Consider the following 17,655-nt stretch of genomic DNA (forward strand, 5'->3'; position numbering starts at 1 on the left):
CACCAGTTTCAGAAAATCCCGTTACCCAGCATGCTTCCTGACACCACACCGTAGACACATTCATCCACATGCTGTTTGCAGCTTGGCAGTCGCCAAAGGCTTCCCGAGGCTGAGTTTACACCAAACTGCAGCCAGCTGGCGCCGCTAGGCTCTGACCGACAGAAGATTTCACCTCAACGCGCCGAAAAAATCTTCTAAAGCGATGGCACTGACGCTCAGTAGATTTTACATTTATTGCTTGAAAAGCTCAGAGGTCGAGGTGAGACTTTCGGGGGCGCTCTAACAGGCTGAGGTGGTCCGGGAAAGCAGGAGCTTGTAGTTTGTCCAAGGTAACAGACCGATGTAAATAAAAGCTGTGGATAATTACCAAAATTCAAACTTAAGATCAGCTTGAAGAAAAAAAGTTTATAATTACATCGTAGTTTCTGACGTTTCAAGTTCATGGAGAATTTTTTTTTTTTCTCTTAAATTTCCCTTTACCCTTGGATGGCCACCTGTAATCTGTGGAGAGGAACACTCTGTTTCAGTAAAGCTCAGCAAAAACAAAGTGGTTTTAGTGCGTGATTATTGGTGGAAAACTAAACTGCAGTGAGTCAGGCAGGCTGTCTAAATGGGCTCGTCTCACGAGGCGGCGCTCGAGAGTTTCCCGAGATCAAATGTGCGTTTGTGTCCTGATGAGTGTTTGTTCATGTCTCTGTTTCGTCTGCGTCTCCAGAAGAGTGCAGGCTCCGAGCTGCAGGAGATCATGAGGAGGCGGCAGGAGAAACTGGCAGCCAGCACCTGTGATTCAGGGGTGGAGTCTTTCGATGAAGGCGGCGCCCACTGAGCTCCACCCAGCTCCTCTCCTTCCTTCCTCCCTTCCTCTTCCCTCCCTCTGCTGTACCTTATCCTTTTTTTTCAAACCGCAGCCTGCTGCTCTCTCAATCCTCAGGCAGCGGCCGACCGCGCGGCGTTCGTGGAGATCATGCGGCGTAGACAGGAACTCCTCAGCTCATCTCCATAGAAACAAACCGACCGCCCACCGGACTGCCACACACACAATATTCTGCCATGTTTGCCTGGAGTTCACATGAACACTTTGGGGACTCGTTTAGTTGGTGAAAAGCTGTTTGCTCACCGTTTCCAAAGCAAAGCCTCGCAGTATTAACATCAGTGCCGCGCCCGGTCCTCTCCGCTCCATCACTGCGGTCAGGTCACACATAGGAGCGTTTCATGATGTAATGATGTAAACACACTGCACTCTAAGAAGACTCGTGGAGCCGAGACATTCAGGATTTATGTCTTTTGAGTTAAGATTGTGGAAAAGGCTAAAAGCAAACAGGAAGTGCTGATCCTGTGTTTTTATTTCCAAAGAGGGATTGACCCTGCACACGTGGATTATTCCCTCTGTGCCTGGGCACAGTGAGATCACGGAGAGGCTAAAACTGAGCCTGGTACTTTAGACATGCCTGACTGCTTGTTACAAAAATGAAATTCACTAAATGAATATTATTCTATCATCTATGCTAACAGACTGATAAATATACATTTAAATGTTTTTGAGAGTTGTTTGATGGGATTTCATTTTCTCGGATTATTTTAAAACTAGAAGCAAAATGAAATGCACATAACTTTATAGAAATAACTTATGAAGAACATCTGTCACAGAGTGAGTGATCAGATTTCTTACAAGGAAATGATATTTGGTAATCAGCATTTTTGCACATGAATAAAAATGCTGTTGTTTTTCAGGCAGAGGTAACAACCAATGAAACAAGCCGAAGCAGCTGAGGTGTTTGTAATGGCTCAGATCTGAAAGTCTTTCTTTGACTTTGTTCTGAGGGTAAAAACACAAAATGAATGTAGCTGAACTCATCACGCCCCGTCCAAAGCAACAGGTAGCCTCATGTTTCTGTCTCATTGGTCATCTTACCTGTTCGAGCTGCAGGTGATGTGATGCCAGCGATTGCTGACTATATTCAGGTTTAGTAATTGCCATTACTATCAGCCTCCTCGTGAAAAAAATGGGGGGGGGGAAATCTACAAATTGAACTCTGTATACTCTATCGAAAACCTGATGGAAAAGAAAAAATTTTACCCCAGAAAAATCAGCATTTTTGTTCTTCAGCTCCACAGAGTTGCATTCTGTCTGGATGAGCTCGAGTGCGCCCCCTGTGGGACAGGAAGTTCACAGGTTTAAGTTCACATTTTAAAGGTTACACGCACACATTCACATGGACTTGATTTTGAACTGGATCACAATAACGACTCACACTAAGGAGTCCAGACCTTTCACATTAAAAGTTGAAAAGGGTGTAATCTGTTTTCTTAAAAGGCTTTTAATGTGAAAAATCTGTCCTTTTTGATCACTCTGAAAACCACCCAACCCAATCAGTGAGGTGACCACTGGGACTGAAGCGATGATGTGCTCTAACAGTCACGGGTGTGATGGTTCCCGCTGTGACTGGATTGGTTCGTGCTGGTCACGAGCACGCTCAGACATTATTTGAACACTGGCTATTGTTTGAGAATTTACCGCCAAAAATCAACAACAGAAGATGTTCAGATCAGTGAGCAGTAAATAAAGTAAAAACATGCAGACTGTTTCTGTTTGTACAAGCAGCCTGAAAACACTGTAAATGAAAGATGTAAATGCTCATAGAAAAGGAAATGTACAGAAATGAGCCTGTACTCACTGTGGCATTGATTGTATTGATTTTGTTTCCACTTATGCACTTAATCTTCTGAAGGAAAGTTTTGTCTTTGTCTGAACTGTAGCACAGCACTGTAATACAAATAATGATTAAAGCAGAGTAGTTCAGTTTATGGAGAATTGCTTGTTGCTAATGAGAGAACAGTAAAAGTGTACGTAGTGTAGTTTTACCCAAACAGATGTATAGAGGCCAATCAGGAGGAAAGGTTAGAGTTCATTTGTACGTGTATAGTTTTCTTCGTGCCTTTTCCATGTAAATCTGCTCATTCTGCAATAAAACATTTACTAAAAGCATTTTTTTTTTTAATGTCATCATGGAGCCTTTTTTTTTTTTTTCTTTCCTGTAATCTTCACGTCTGCTTCTGAGCCATCTTTCTTTCAGAGATTCATTTCACAGCAAAGTTCAAATTTTAAATTCATTCTTTATTTAAATACTGTATTTTTCAGACCATTAGGCGCACTGGATTAAGCGAAACAAAACAGTCAAACTTTAAAACTTTCAAAAAAGTCAAACTTTACTCAACTAATTCTTCTTGCTTCCTCCACTTCCGTTCCATTGATTCATTAATGATGAATTCTCTCGCAGCTGCTCTATTCCCGTGTTGTTGCAGTATATTAATGACTAACCTCGTATTGTGTATGGATTATCTCAGTTCTTCTCCTGACTGAAGTTTGGTCCATTTACAGCATCCTCCAATGCGATTGCATTTGTCCCCAACCATCAGGAACCCTCACGTTAAGTTTTATCGAGTGGAAAAAAGTTAGCGTTCATTCTCCAGCCAGAGATGGGCAGTAACGTGTTACAAGTAACGTAACTGTAATCCGATTACTTTTTCAAGTAATGAGTAAAGTAAGGGATTGTATTGCAAAAAAGGTAATTAGATTACTGTTACTTTCCTGTAAGCACGCTGCGTTACTAAAGCCATGATTTATTTATTTTTTTGCGAGAGTGTCTCATGAGAATGACGTAAACGAGTGCGACATTCGCGGCAACAGCTGTGTGCAGATCAACAATGGATAATATGACAAGTGCGGGAGAGAGTATGACCGTGCAGCGTTTAAAGCGTGGAAGTACTGACCTTACTTTGAGTTTGATTCCGTAAAAAGTGACAAAAACATTAGCGTCCGCTGTTCACTGCATGTGAAGAAAACTTTTTACAGCGAAAAACACCCTAAACTTCAGAGCAAGCACAGAGTACGCTGCCACAGAATGGGAAACTCCCGGATCCTTCCACTGACCGTTGCGACACACCTGCACCAGGGCAAACCTCTGCCTGCCTCACTCCTGCTATACTGGTGAAAATAGAGCAACAGGACCGCTGAGTCTTTGACTTTCTTTATTTTCTGCTGTGTTTTACTCGCATCTATTTGAAAGAGTGAGTGTAAACACAAAAAACTATTTTATTTTATATGCTGGAATGTGCAAAAAGGTTTAAATGTTCAACAAATTTCTTCCAGTCAGAGAATGTTGCATATAATTAAATTTTTGCTTGATGCATAAAGTTAAAAGATTAAAACTAATAAAACAAGTTTTAAAAACAGACTTTTTCATTTTACATTACATTTTATATGATGGATTATGTAAAAAAACGTACAGGTACTTACGTTTTTTAAGTACCTGTACTTAAAAATGGTGTGCTTGGTTTAACAGGGTCTAACCCTGTTAAACCAAGCACACCATTGTTTTTCTTGTCATTACCAATAACTTTGATGTGCCACATGGCCCTCTTCCTACTAGGAAAAAAAACAAAAGTTGTATCCAAGATGGCCGACTTCTAAATGGCCACCAATGTCACCACCCATCTTGAGGAGTTTGCCACAAACAGGACTTTAATATCACCAACCATTCCCATTTTATTACGGTGTATCCCTATAAATGGCCCACCGTGTAGAATTGGGCTGAAAGATCTATTGCTTTATTACCTATTCAGGTTGTAAATCATGTTTTTAAAAAGTAACTAAGTAACTAATTATTTTTGTAATCAGTAAAGTAATGGGATTACTTTTTGCGGGAAGTAATCAGTAATTAGTTACTGATTACTTTTTTAAAGTAACTCGACCAACACTGCCTCCAGCTTCACTGTGTTTATGCTAACATAGCCGTGTCGCTACCAGGTACATCACGTAGCACATCATTATATACCAGCTAGTCCAACTTCAGTAACCCTACAAACGTCACTGCTTTTTAGTTTTCTGTCTTTGTTTATGTTGGAAGTGATTGCAGAGCTGTACGTTTTAATTTTTTCAGAAATCTCTCAGTCAGAACATGCTATATCATGTTTAGGTGGAAACTAGCGAGCTAACTTCCTGCTAACTTCTAACTGTTAAATTTAATAAATTCTGTTTTCATGGATGCCTGGATGTCAAACTTAATTGTTACACCTGGTAAAGCAGCAACGCTGATCATTTTATTAAAGATTTAGACGGTTTTTAACTCTCAGTGATGCCACAGTGTTTATTTGACTTTGGGACCTGAAGCGACGGAGTTTTGGACCCAGATACTCAGAGTCCTCGAGGCTCCTGACTACGGTAGCCGTAATGTTTCGACAATCCATCAAGCGTTCCGGTTTCGTAGCTTACCAAAGTCGTACTAAAACATTTTTGAGTGCCGTGTACCACATAAAATTGTTTCGAGGTCAGTAAGCACAAACACAATTCATACATAAGGTGCACTGTTGATTTTTGAGAAAGTTAAAGGATTTTAAGTGCGTCTTATAGTGCGGAAAATACGGTACAGTGAGATGGTCAGAAAAGCTAGAATCATATATTGTGGCACATTGTACTCCATAAAGTTGACGTTTCAGTTGGCGACCTTCTGATTTTAATTTTCCCTTAAGTAGTACTCAGGACCTTGTTGTTCAAAAGAGCTACTGTTTTATATTCATGGTGCTATGTAAATCTATGTATTCATAACTATTGTATTTAAAAATTATATCGCCATTATGCCAACACACATGATGGTATCCTAAATTATTATGTAAGATCATACAGTTATACTTAGCACACACTGTTTTTACTGCAACATTTTTATTTTGTTCCAACACACACAGTAAAACTCTGTGACGGTGACCCAAGCTCGGGATCATCCTTCAAACTGTAAGTGACACAATGCACAATAATGGCACCAATGACGTACGAGTTCGACTGGACACACACTAAGCAAGAAAGAACTGTAGAAGAGTTTCAGTGCTGAGCTTCACAAAACTGTCTGCAAGTTCTGTCAGTTTTTAAAAATCTTTTTTTGACAGTCATACCAAAGTGCATTTCTCAGACCCCAGATGCATCCTCCACGTCCACGTCACGCTTCTAAACGCTGAGGCTTAAGAAACGGCGCCGGCGAGAATTCAGCTCTGAGCTCAGAGAAAGATGATTCACATTTACAACAACTTTTAAAAAACAAACTTCTAAAGCAACATCTCCACAAGAATAACTTTGCAATGACGAGTAGAAACAGAATAGTTAAGCAGTAGTAGTAGTATGTACAGTACATCTGATATCTAAGAGTGACATGGAAACTATTTCAGATCGAGCGGCGACTGAACCGAAGTACCCAACCGTTGAGGATCTGAGACGGCTGACAGGCAAAGACTTCAGGTGTGGTAAGCACAAGGCCACAAAGATGAATCATTTCACAAGTGGCCAGTGGCCTTTTTAAACATTCATTAATTACTGAAATATTTGCACAAACTTAATGCAAGGTGTCGTCAAAATAAAAATCTGTACTTCAGCATTAAGTGAGAGTTACCTGGTTTAGTATTCATTATGGGAATAACTAGCAAAGCAATTTAAAAGCTTTGCTCGATGTGCCAAAATGTAATTATTATGGGAAAAAAAACTACAATTCAGTTTGGTATGAAATCAAATTGAATTTTGATTTCATTCATCTGAAATGCGCTCCACCTTTCCCACCATGTATGTTGCAGTACACTTTCTAAAATAACAATAAATTTTGATTGTAGACAGTAGGAAGTGCAGAGTTTGTGTTATACATTTTATAAGCTTGATGAAATTTTTTAGCATTTTACCAAATCTTTTATTTGGATTGTTCAACCAGCTTTTGTGATTCATTCCAAAGTCATAGCTATCCCAAATGATTATACTCCCGTCCCCCAGAGTTGAGCTCTTATTTTGACGACACCCTGTATGTCCTGAATCGAGTGTAAAACTTTGGGTTCATTGAAGTCGACCACTCATCTGCTCAGTAGACATTCTCTACAATCATTGAGGAATGATGGAAATGAGAATATTCTTCTGCCCTTCATGTGAAATACTCAGTAGAAAGATGAACAATGAAAACTAAATCGCTGAATAGAATCTGATCTAACTAGCAGACACTGATGCTTCAATACTTTTCTGTACAGATCGAATTTGATGAGTCGGTCTCAGCCATTCGCAAACCGACACCAGGGGCCCAAAACCAGCAAAAACCTGAACTGTGGTGTTTTTTATTAAATGTCCGTGCTCACTGGTTTTCTTATAATGCCCGAAAAATCCTTTCAAAATGTTAAACTGTGGCAAAAACAAAACCCAACAAAATGCATTTTAGTGAAATGCACATGTTTAAAATACTTTTAGTCTAATACATACTAGACTGTAGTATGTGACATGGTAAAAAGGTAGGAAATACTACATAAAATGTTAATGATTAAATTTTGGGTGTTTTACTCATTGAAAATACTACAAAAAAATCTGTAATTAAATAGAAAAGCTTAGAGTTCAAAATGAACGAGAAAACAAACCGTTGTGAAGGAAGTTTCTTTTAAACTGTCAAAGATACTTACAGGATGCGTACATTCTGTTTTGTTGCACTACAAACGCTGGATCACACGTGACGTCCAGTGAAATGTACGCTAAACGTTTATCGGTGTAGTACTTCTTTATAGGAAGTCACTGTGGGCATGTATAAGAAAACCACTGACTGCATCGGGACATTGAAATGCAGATATTTTTGTAACTTATGTATTTATACTTTCTAGTCCAGATTCAAAGGTATAATTTGTAGTTGTGCAATAACTGACTGCACTTCTAGACGGTGAAAAATCAATTTATGTGGGACCCAGATGAGCTCTGCTGATATGCTGAGCAGATATGTTTCTGTGACTTCGGGCCAGTAACGGGGAAACTTGAGAGATTCTGTCTCCGATGTCCATGCTGTCGGATACGGTCCTTTTCCTCTGCCAGCCCGATCGGACAGTCCAAAGCTCTACAGTAGTCCTAACGTTAATCTACAGCTCCAAGCATGGTGACTGCGTGCTGGTCGCCCACGGTGGGAAGCAGCAGCAAAATGCTTCCCTTCTTGTTCAGCAGCTCAGAGGCCTCAGTGCAAATACAAACTACAGCTCTACAACCACAGTCTCTAGCTTCTAAACTGGCCTCAAACACGCCGAGCGGCGACGGATGGCAGCGTGGGTACGGCGTTCCCCTCGACTCGTTTGTGCCCTCTTGTTGTACAGACCTAGCAAACATTCACACCGCTAGGGTTGATCATGATAAAGTTCGGATAGTGTTATGATGATGATATTTTTCTGCTGTAATTTGGAGCAGAAATCTGAAAAGTTCCTCATTTTTCACTTCTGAAGTTTGGCATATGCAGCCATGATGGAAAGATGACGTAAGTGTCTCCAAACATCCGATTTGTGCTCATCTTGGGTTCGCTCTTTAGTGAATGTTTGCTGGGTTCTTCCTGTGCAGCAGTCCTGGCAGTTAATCAGCGAGCTCGAGCCATTGGGGTTTTTAATTATCGACGTGTGCGGTAGGTGTGGCAGTGCGTAACGATGAAATCTACCGCCGCCGACTCCTACGCCCCAAAAAGCCAGGAAAGCTGCACCGTGCAAGACGACGGGCAAAGCAAAACCTGAACCTAAAACAAAGGTTTGAAGGGGAGGCCAGTGTGCTTGCTGGTTTTACAGCGACTCCTGAGATTAAAAACATAAATAAAAATGAAAAACCACTGACTCCGTTCCACCGACTCGTTGCCTCAACAGACGCAGCTTGTCAACGCTCCTCCGAGCCCACGTTGGTGTGAGTCAGTCCAGTTCAGAGGGCAGGGCTGTGGTTGAACATGTTGGTCAGTCAGTGAAGGCTCCTTAAGGCAAAACTCCATCCCATGCTTTAACACCAATTCAAAGAAAGAGACTGATAATAGTTTTCTCTCGCCCAGATGTTCTATGTTGTTTTTTTTTGTTTTTGATACTGATGATGAAGCGAGTCTTCTTCTGCAGAGAATGGATGCCTGAAGCACAGGAGGTTGGGGTGTGTTCACAGCCTGCAAAACAAGCAGAAGGGTTTAAGCACAAAGGGAGGATTTAGTCTAAAACACAAAGACATTCGTTTGGATCAACAAGAAGATGATGGATGCAGAGATAAATTCAATTTAAATTTAAGGTCAAACTTTTTTATCAAAGATTAGTTTCTGAGGTAGACAGCTATCAGACCATGGCATTTATATTTATACACTTAAAAAAAACTTTTCTTCATAACAGAGTTTAGGGTTGGCTTGACTCAGACCTGACAGGGTTCACTGAAATTAGTCCAAGACATTTAACCACTTCCTCTAGAAAGTTGTTGCTAATCATCATTGGTAGCAATGAAGATTAGCAGGGTTCTCTCCGGGTACTCCAGCTTCCACCCACAGTCCAAAGACATGTGACCTGACCAGGGTAAACCCCGCCTCTCGCCCTAGAATAGCTGGAAAAGGGTGTAGCCCCCGCGACAAAGATGAGGATGGATGGATGCTCTAAATCATTTTCTATACCGTGAATAACCATAAAGCATGTCGCGAATCGGGATGAGCCCTGATACTTCGGGTTGGACTCACGTCTGGAGGTGTCCTCATTATGTCTTGCTGGCATTCTCGTAGATGACGTCCGAGGTGATGGACTGCTGCTTTTTCTTCTGCCACATTAGCATGACGCACTGATGGATGAACACGTACTGCTCCTGCAGACAACAAACACGTTTGAACTAATCGTCCACCCTTTGATACTCACAATCACAAATTCAGGTCATTGAGGACACATTGGCGCAATCCAGTTGACGGTTTCTAAAGTGTGGACACTTAATGACTTCTTCAAGTAACTGTCTTATTTACACATGTATGTGTTGGTGTGATGTGCCAGTGTCTGACCTCAGTCTGAACCATCGACAGGCGATGCGATCGCATTTCCGACACCATGCCCAGGATGTCCACGTACTCATGCTCTCTGATGTGCTGCATCAGGCGATCCAGAGCGATGAAGGTCCCAGTCCTGCCGACTCCAGCACTGTCACACACAGGCGGCATCATTAGAAACCAAATCGCTGCTGTCGCTAGTCCACTAATGGACATCATAATGGCCATTACATCATCTCTCTAATTGCATTTTTATGGCTCAGACTGTCAGGAAACGAGTCGCCTTCCTGCTCTGAGAAAATCAAACCTGCAGAAATCAAACTTGGATAAATAAATTCACTCCGAGAAAGAATGAGGACATTACCCAACCGCTCATAAAACCTGAACGCAAACTGGGACGTTAATGGCAGGTGGGTCAGTTTCCACTAACGGAGAACTGACTCAGTTCTGGTTCTAATACAGAAGCAATATGAAAAAACATGGACCTCATTGGCTACCAGAAAACACCAAGAGGAGGACTTTTTATGTCTCAGTTACAATAGAAAACCATTAAACATCTGTCGAGCACATACCCATCTGTCAGAGTCTACATGGTTCCAAGTATTTCTACCAAAGAAACGCTCCACGGCTCTAAAAGTTTTAAGTGACATCTAAGGAAGTTGGTGGATTGAGGGTTTTAGGAAAAGCCATGAAATACAAGATGATGGGGTTTGAATGTGACAGATTTACACGATTTTTAAAATACCTAAATGATAAGTCTAAATGATCCAGTCCGTGGTTCTAGTGTTAAGATGGCTACACAGCTCCACAGATTACTGGTCCTGAAGTTAGAAACACTGAGATCAGGGAAGGGCTACAGAAAGAACCTCTTCAATGATTCACACATTCCCACAAACCACCATTTCTTCCTTTTAAATAACCCCAATTTTTTGCCACATCACTAATTCTTGGGACCTGGGTTCGGTTTTTTACTTGAGCCAATTCCATCGAGGATCCTAGAATCTTTGCAACCATCCAGAAAATCCAGCCCATGTTTGTAGAACCATTAATAGTGGCATATATTGTGCACTAATGTTTTATTTTGAAGACATTTGCGCACTGCTTCTCTGTTTAAATAATCAGACTGCACCACCACTGGGTACGCCGTTTCATTTTATTTCATTTAATGAGCAGGAATGACAAAAAGTTTCAATAATGGTGATTTATTTTAGATTTTCCATGTATCCACCAGAGGACGCTAACAGATGAGTCACAGCAAGATAAAATATCTGCAGATGTTTTTAAGGAGTGGCCTTACCTGCAGTGGACGATGATGGGGTCTTTGGTCCTGTTGGCCTGCTGGCGGACGATATGGACGAACTGCAGGATGCTCTCGATGGCATTTACCGTGGGGACGCCGTGATCCGGCCACGAGGTGTAGTTCAGGTGGAGGACGTCCTGACTCTCATCAGCCTGCAGGTGGCAGTAACAGTTCACGTTCGATAAATGCACTAACTGGAAGCTTTTGTCAGTAGCCGTTTGGAAGTCAAAGAAACTCACATATCCAAGTCTGAACTTCCTGATGATCCACTCTGGAGACTCGCTTTCAGATAGCAACTCTACACTGACCTCACCGTACATCACAGGGTCCTCATTGAAGGGCCAGTAATGATCACACTTCACCTGAAAACATGAAGAAAATTACAGCCACAGTTAACAATGACCACCAGGGGGCAGAATTGTGCAACTTCTGTCATTTTACTTTATTTTTTTTAAAGAAATTTTCGTCTTCAGATCCCCCCCCAAACACAAAATATTTGTGTGTATGTATTTTCCCCTTATTTATACTAATTTAGAAATATGACATTAATAATTTCATTATGCAAATAAAAAACACAACATCTTATTTGTTTTTATTCTTCTAATTAAACAAGAATCATTTTCTGATCTGATGAAAGGTGAAGATGGTGATTCTGTGCTGAGCCATAGGTGGATATGTGTAATGTGACTGTCTGTTGATTGTGTTAATCACATTACTTGTGCTCAGTCTGAATAAAACACCAATAAATAAACACCAAAAAATCAGAATCCTTCGAAAACCATTTTTAGCAAGTATTTGCTACTACAATTTTTCTTCAAAACATTATTTATTAATCAGTCTTTTAATACTTATTCTAATGAGTCATCTTTACGTGTCTGTCTATTTTTACGTATCTGTTATTTTTTTTGATTTAAGTATAAAATTTAAAGCGGCTTGAAACCTCCAGATTTTCCACTTACAAAGAGTTAAACTGATTAAACATAAAGTCTCACCCGGCGCCGTTCACTGCACTGTGTGAGCATGACGATGATCGGGGATTTTTGCTGCAAAACCATCTTCCAGAAGTCATTGCGGGTCTCAGGCAGCGGACCCTGCGTGGCGATGTACTCTTTATTGTGTCTGTAGCCCTGGAATCCAAACACAAGCACAGAAGAAAAAAGTAATTCATGCAAAACATGGACTATAAAAGAGATGAAAAACAAATGGATGCTAATTCCTCACATTTGTGTTGTGGATGTACTCACGGGTATGTAATTGGCGTTGATGTAGTCTGAACCTTCGTCATTGTGCATCGAGATCAGCTTCACCCGACTGAAGTCATCTTAGAGCAGATTTTCTCTCGTTAGTCCCAAGATAAACTACAGGTCGTCACCAAACAGTAAAACTTGTCCTCGTACTCCGAGGAACACAAACGCTCACGTGACTTTAGAATCAGAAAAAATGAAAGCTCTCCATTTCTATAAAGGCACTTAATAATGGCATCTTCACTGTAGTTAGTGGTGTGCGCTGGTTTCAGAATACAACTCTGACGAGCTGGATTTTTAAGTCAGAGAAAAAGCACCGCGAGGCTCCATTTTACACATTTATTACAGACCGTCTAATGAAAGTAAATTTTCTCTGGGCAATAAATCAGTAAAAGTGGAGGCTCACGGTTGATTTTATGGTTTCCCCATGATCAGCGGGTTGCTTTCAGTCCGGCCCCGCCTTCCTCTTTGTTCTGATGATCTTGTGTATTTTTTTATCTAGATATTTAAATCTAGATATATACATGTTAGTGCAGACTCACAGGGGAGGATGTTGGTGTATCTGTTCTTGGGCCTGTTGATGGGAAGGTCAGCAGCATCATGGGAAAGATCCAAACCGATGCTCTTTAGATCCTGGAAAAAAAAACATCAGTACTAAAATTAAGGATGAGGATCATTTAAATCTGAGTCAGATTTTCAAATTAAAATGCTCTTAAAAAGCTCCGAGGTTATGTGAGATGTAAAATGGACCCAGGGGTCTTCTCCTCATTTCCTGTTCCTGTGCTGGATGTTCATATTAAAAATGTCCAGAGTGTCTAATAATCAGCTCAGTGCATGTACACAAATCCCTGCAGCCTGTTCTAACTGTTATCACAGTTTTTCCTTCTCTTGGAACTGTATGATGTAAGAGAGGGTAGACAGAAGCCCCACCCACCTCCTGTTCAAGTTCAAAACAAGTGATTTGACATGTTTCTGTTTGTGAGTGTTAGAAGAAAGCTGGTTTAAATGAAGAGGAGCTAAAACGGGTTGTTTCAAAGAGCGACTGAACTGAATCTTGGCATCAGATAAAGAAGGATTATTCTGAAGTGTGAATCATGCATAGCTGCTTGAACAGTCAACAGTAAAAAATGCAGGTGGAAATAAGGGGAATGGATCCACTTTGAATAAATGTATAATACTGGGTGTATCAAAAGTTAATCAGATTTTAAAACGCTGTATTTTTTAAGGAATTCAAAAATTTAAAATACCTGGATGAATATAAAGTTTTACATAGAAAACTTTATATAATGTCTGCATGTGTCTCCCTTCAAATGAGTGGCACGTGTCCATACGACAGGAAAACCCATCCCATGCTCTTGCGAGCACGTCTGCAGCCACCACTGTTGCCATGCTACCTACCAGCACGAATCTGCTCTAACAGGACATGTTTTGATTGTTACTTGTGAACGGCTGTGGAATAAAGCACCCTAAAATCAGATGACACACCCACTATGCAGAAAAAGGTTTAAGCCTCACTGCAGTTTGAGCGCTAGAGGAACATTTTTAAAAATTTTATTTCATTTTCATTTTTAGTTTTTTGTGCTTCAGTTTAGACCGTATTTATTTACGTAAAGAAAAACACAAAATCAGGCGCCACATGATAATTAAGCATCTCGCTGTTTTCCCAAGTAAGGGGAAGTGTCGCCCAACACCCTTGAAAGGCACACCCATGCATCTGAATAAATATATAACTAAAAGACATATTTCATTTAAATTGTAAACATTTAAATATTATGTGTGAACTGATGAAATATGTAAGATCCTGCTCACTTGCTAACGTCAGGCGATGTATTAGAGCAGCATTCACTCCTGCTGATCTAAATCAGACTTTATTTGCAGACTTTATTTCATCACTCACTAGCCTAGAAGCTTATCAAGGTCATTTTGGGACATTTATTCACTTCCTCTTTTGGTTTTTCCTACAGAAACGTCACCAGAACCAAAGTTAAATGATATAAAAAACACAGAGGGTTTCAGATGCTTCCCTCTGCTTCTCAGAACAAATGTCAGGCCTGTTGGTCTCAGAAGACGTGATTTAAGTTGTACCTCGAACTGCAAGGAGAACTTGTAGGCAGAGTCCTTGCTCATGTCTTTGAAGAAGGCCTCAAAGTCGTCCAGCTGCACAGGGCTGAAAGCACAAAAAAAACACTATCAAATGGCTGACACCCACCACCGTCTTTACATTTCGCTTTTAATCTCACCGATAACAAAAGCTCCAAGTCCTATACGGGCAGATGTTTGCTGCACAAAACCTTTAATGAGCTCTAATGTTGGACCTGAAGATCTCTTCACCCCAAACAACCTGCAGTTGGTTCTATGAAACCCTCAGGCTTGTATATTCAGTTCACCTCAGCAACATTTCTTTAGCTCACACTGCAGCAGTGTAGAAGCCTTGATGCTGTCAGCTCATTTATCCATGCGCCTCACTGGCCAGCTTGCCCTGTGCAAGTCATATTTTCAGCTATCACAAGAGAATAACCAGCGCCTGATTCAGAGTAGCTAAGCTACAGCTAGCTTGCTAATGTCAGTTTTTTAAACTGGAAAATTTTAAATTAAGTAAGTTTAAATAAATTAGTCAAGAAAAATAAAGAACAAACTGCTGTAATACAATCCAATTGCCCTGAATGATAGATGGGCCTATGTCTATACAGCACCAGCTCACAGGTAGGCAGGTAAGTAGGTAGAAAGAAAGAGAAATAGGTAGGAACATAAATAGGTAGGCAGGTAGAAAGTAGGAAGGACATAGCCAAGAGGACAGTTAGGCAAGATGGGACGGAAGAAGGCAGGTAGGTAGATAGGAAGATGAGAAGAAACGTAGAGAGGTATACGTGGAGGTAGGAAGGAAAGGTAGAAAGATAATGAAGATAAAAGGGAGGTAGGCAGGCAGATAGATGTAATTAAGGAGAGAGTTAGGTAGGCAGTAAGGGAATAACAGGGATTTGGGGAGGGAAAGGGTAACATAGGTAGGTAGAAAGGAAGGGAGTCAGGAAGGTAGGCATATAGTAAGGCAGGAAGACAGGTAGGGAGGTAATTAGGTAGGTAGGTAGATAGGTACTAGGAAGGTGGTTAAGAAGATAGGTGGATAGATGGCAGTTTGAAGAAAGTTGGACAGTATCAGAAACGTTAGGCTTCAGACTTCTTTTACATTTGTTGATCACCAAAAACTTTGCATTGGTTCTTAAAACACTGTTACAGGTAACCAGCATAAACAGGTAATTAACACATAGGTACTACAATGCACAGGGAACACTTACTCCACAGTAATAATAAGATGGAGCAAAAATGTATCTGTTGCCACCTAAAGGTCGAAGTTCTTGCAATGCATTAATGAGTTCATCACTAAGGTAAAGCATGAGCAATTTCATGCACCTGAAATAATTTATTAACAAACCTTTCAACACCCACAAAAGTCAGAAATCCCTCTGAGTACACAGTTAATGTTGGTTCAATTTCTCAGGAGACTGCTGGATAAAACTGTTTTCTGGCTGAAGGATGGTATTAGTGGTGAACACACGCACACACACACACAGAAAGATGAAGCCCACAGGCTGAAAGCTGCATGCAGTCGTCGTTACCTTGTTAGCTTCCGTTTCTTTAAAGCAGTCTTGCTCCTATAAAATACAAACATGTCAAGTCCTTGTGATGATTTCTGACCCCTCCTTCATTCACATCATTAGCTCATGTTGGGCTTTGACCGATGCAGGTTTTTACCCCTTAATGTAGCATCTCCCCCTGCTGTGTGGTTTGTTTTCAGTTCGTTTGTAAATTGCTCATTAAACGCAAAAAGCTCCAGCAGAACAGACACGATCCAGAGGTTCAGTTCAAGGACTCCAATTAGCTGAGATGAAGCCTAGCAGACAGCTAGCTGCTACACCTTCCTGTGTTTCCATATGCCTGACATTCAAAGAGGCCACACCTCTAATAATAGAAATTTTAAGCCATATTACAATTTAAACATGGGGGTTATAACAACATATAAAATTTCACCCCTAACAGTTTCATATTTGTCTCTGACTCCTGATATGTGCCCCACTTAAACTGCTAAAATCTTCTTCAATATGTAATAAGTATGTAATAAGTTGTTTTTTTTTGTTTTTTTTGTAATAAGTTTAATACAGTTGTTATGAAGGGGAAATCACCTATAGAGATGAAAACAGTTTGTGTATAAGGCTGTAAGCATGTTTGTTTCTGCTGTAAAGTTTTAACACGGGAGTCTAAAAAGTTGATTCTGCTCATGTGGATGTAGCGTAGTTTCTTGATGATAAATATCCAAATTGTCATGACCATTGATCAACAACCACTGATCAAAGACCTTTGATCAATGACAACTGATCAATGGCCATCAGTAACAATCACAGTATTGTAAGATGGTGACAGATGTACCCTTAGGCCCCGTCTTCAATTCAGAGATGGTCTTTCCCTTTTCATGTAAATGGCCTCCTTGACTCCGCGCTCACACCAGCGTTCCTCCCTGTCCAGGATGTGTACATCCTCATCATTGAAACAGTGTCCACTGGCCTGTAGGCGTAAACAGACTGTGAAGTCCTGCTTGATGAGGTAGCTCTTCTGTGTCGCGCCATCCACTTCACCAGAGGTTGTTTGTTTCCCTCAAGTATAAATCACAGCAATCCTCCTGGGACTTAACAGGGTACACTATATTACACTGTTTGTGCCAGGGGACCTAATTTTTGGCGCAGTGTGTTCAGAGTAAAATGCGTGTCGACTGTTCCAATACTCCTGACACATAAGGGATCGCTAAGGGTTTTTGACTAGGCAGCAGTTGTTCTTCTCTCCTGGATCGCCTGGAGCTTTCGCTCACCATGTTAGAATACTGTGATTGCAGCCTCTGCTAGAGATGAGAGGAACTGGAGGTTTTCAGTGTTTGTGCCTATTTTCGCCCCAGAGGCTGAAGGTTCAGACTTTAGTTCCACAGTTAAGAGTCATGGGCAGGTAGAATATTCTATTTAAAGCATTTCCTGTATACATTTCTTGAACTATGGTTCTGTGGTTATTAATAAATAAATAAATAAATGGTCTATTTTAGATCAAATTTGTGAACTGCCACAATGCTTAAAATATTAAGACATTTGATACTGTAAAACACCAAATATCTTTCTTAAAAAGTATTTAAATGTTATCAATAATCACTTCATTTTTACTGACAAAAATTAGAAATATTATTTCTTTTTTGGGCCTTTTTTGATAGAAGCAGTGAAGAGTGACAGGAAAGCGGCAGGAGAGAGAGAGGGGAACACATGCAGCAAAGGGC

The 17,655-nt window shown here is 40.6% G+C and overlaps 2 protein-coding genes across 13 annotated transcripts in view; one reads left to right on the plus strand and one right to left on the minus strand.

Moving 5' to 3' along the window:
- eps8a (EGFR pathway substrate 8a, signaling adaptor) overlaps positions 1-2,986 on the plus strand; it is a 29,337-nt gene extending 26,351 nt beyond the window's left edge. For 9 of the 10 annotated variants that reach the window (XM_026146786.1, XM_026146790.1, XM_026146794.1 and 6 more), the window contains one exon: positions 716-2,986. In XM_026146786.1, the coding sequence (XP_026002571.1) occupies positions 716-826 (111 nt within the window). In that variant the 3' untranslated portion in view covers positions 827-2,986. The remainder of the gene's footprint in view (positions 1-715) is intronic. The other variant, XM_026146793.1, reaches the window with a different exon arrangement.
- Positions 2,987-5,700: 2,714 nt separating this feature from the next.
- The window catches only part of ptpro (protein tyrosine phosphatase receptor type O), a 42,211-nt gene continuing 30,256 nt past the window's right edge, over positions 5,701-17,655 (minus strand). For 2 of the 3 annotated variants that reach the window (XM_026146735.1, XM_026146733.1), the window contains 10 exons: positions 15,962-15,997; positions 14,433-14,514; positions 12,890-12,980; positions 12,348-12,424; positions 12,096-12,230; positions 11,343-11,465; positions 11,101-11,255; positions 9,819-9,954; positions 9,510-9,631; positions 5,701-8,957 (listed from right to left, as the gene is read on the minus strand). In XM_026146735.1, coding sequence (XP_026002520.1) covers positions 9,527-9,631; positions 9,819-9,954; positions 11,101-11,255; positions 11,343-11,465; positions 12,096-12,230; positions 12,348-12,424; positions 12,890-12,980; positions 14,433-14,514; positions 15,962-15,997 — 940 coding nt within the window. In that variant the 3' untranslated portion in view covers positions 5,701-8,957; positions 9,510-9,526. The remainder of the gene's footprint in view (positions 8,958-9,509; positions 9,632-9,818; positions 9,955-11,100; positions 11,256-11,342; positions 11,466-12,095; positions 12,231-12,347; positions 12,425-12,889; positions 12,981-14,432; positions 14,515-15,961; positions 15,998-17,655) is intronic. The other variant, XM_026146736.1, reaches the window with a different exon arrangement.

This window comes from Astatotilapia calliptera, chromosome 17 (genome assembly GCF_900246225.1).
Source record: "Astatotilapia calliptera chromosome 17, fAstCal1.2, whole genome shotgun sequence".
Classification (NCBI taxonomy): Eukaryota; Metazoa; Chordata; class Actinopteri; order Cichliformes; family Cichlidae; genus Astatotilapia; species Astatotilapia calliptera.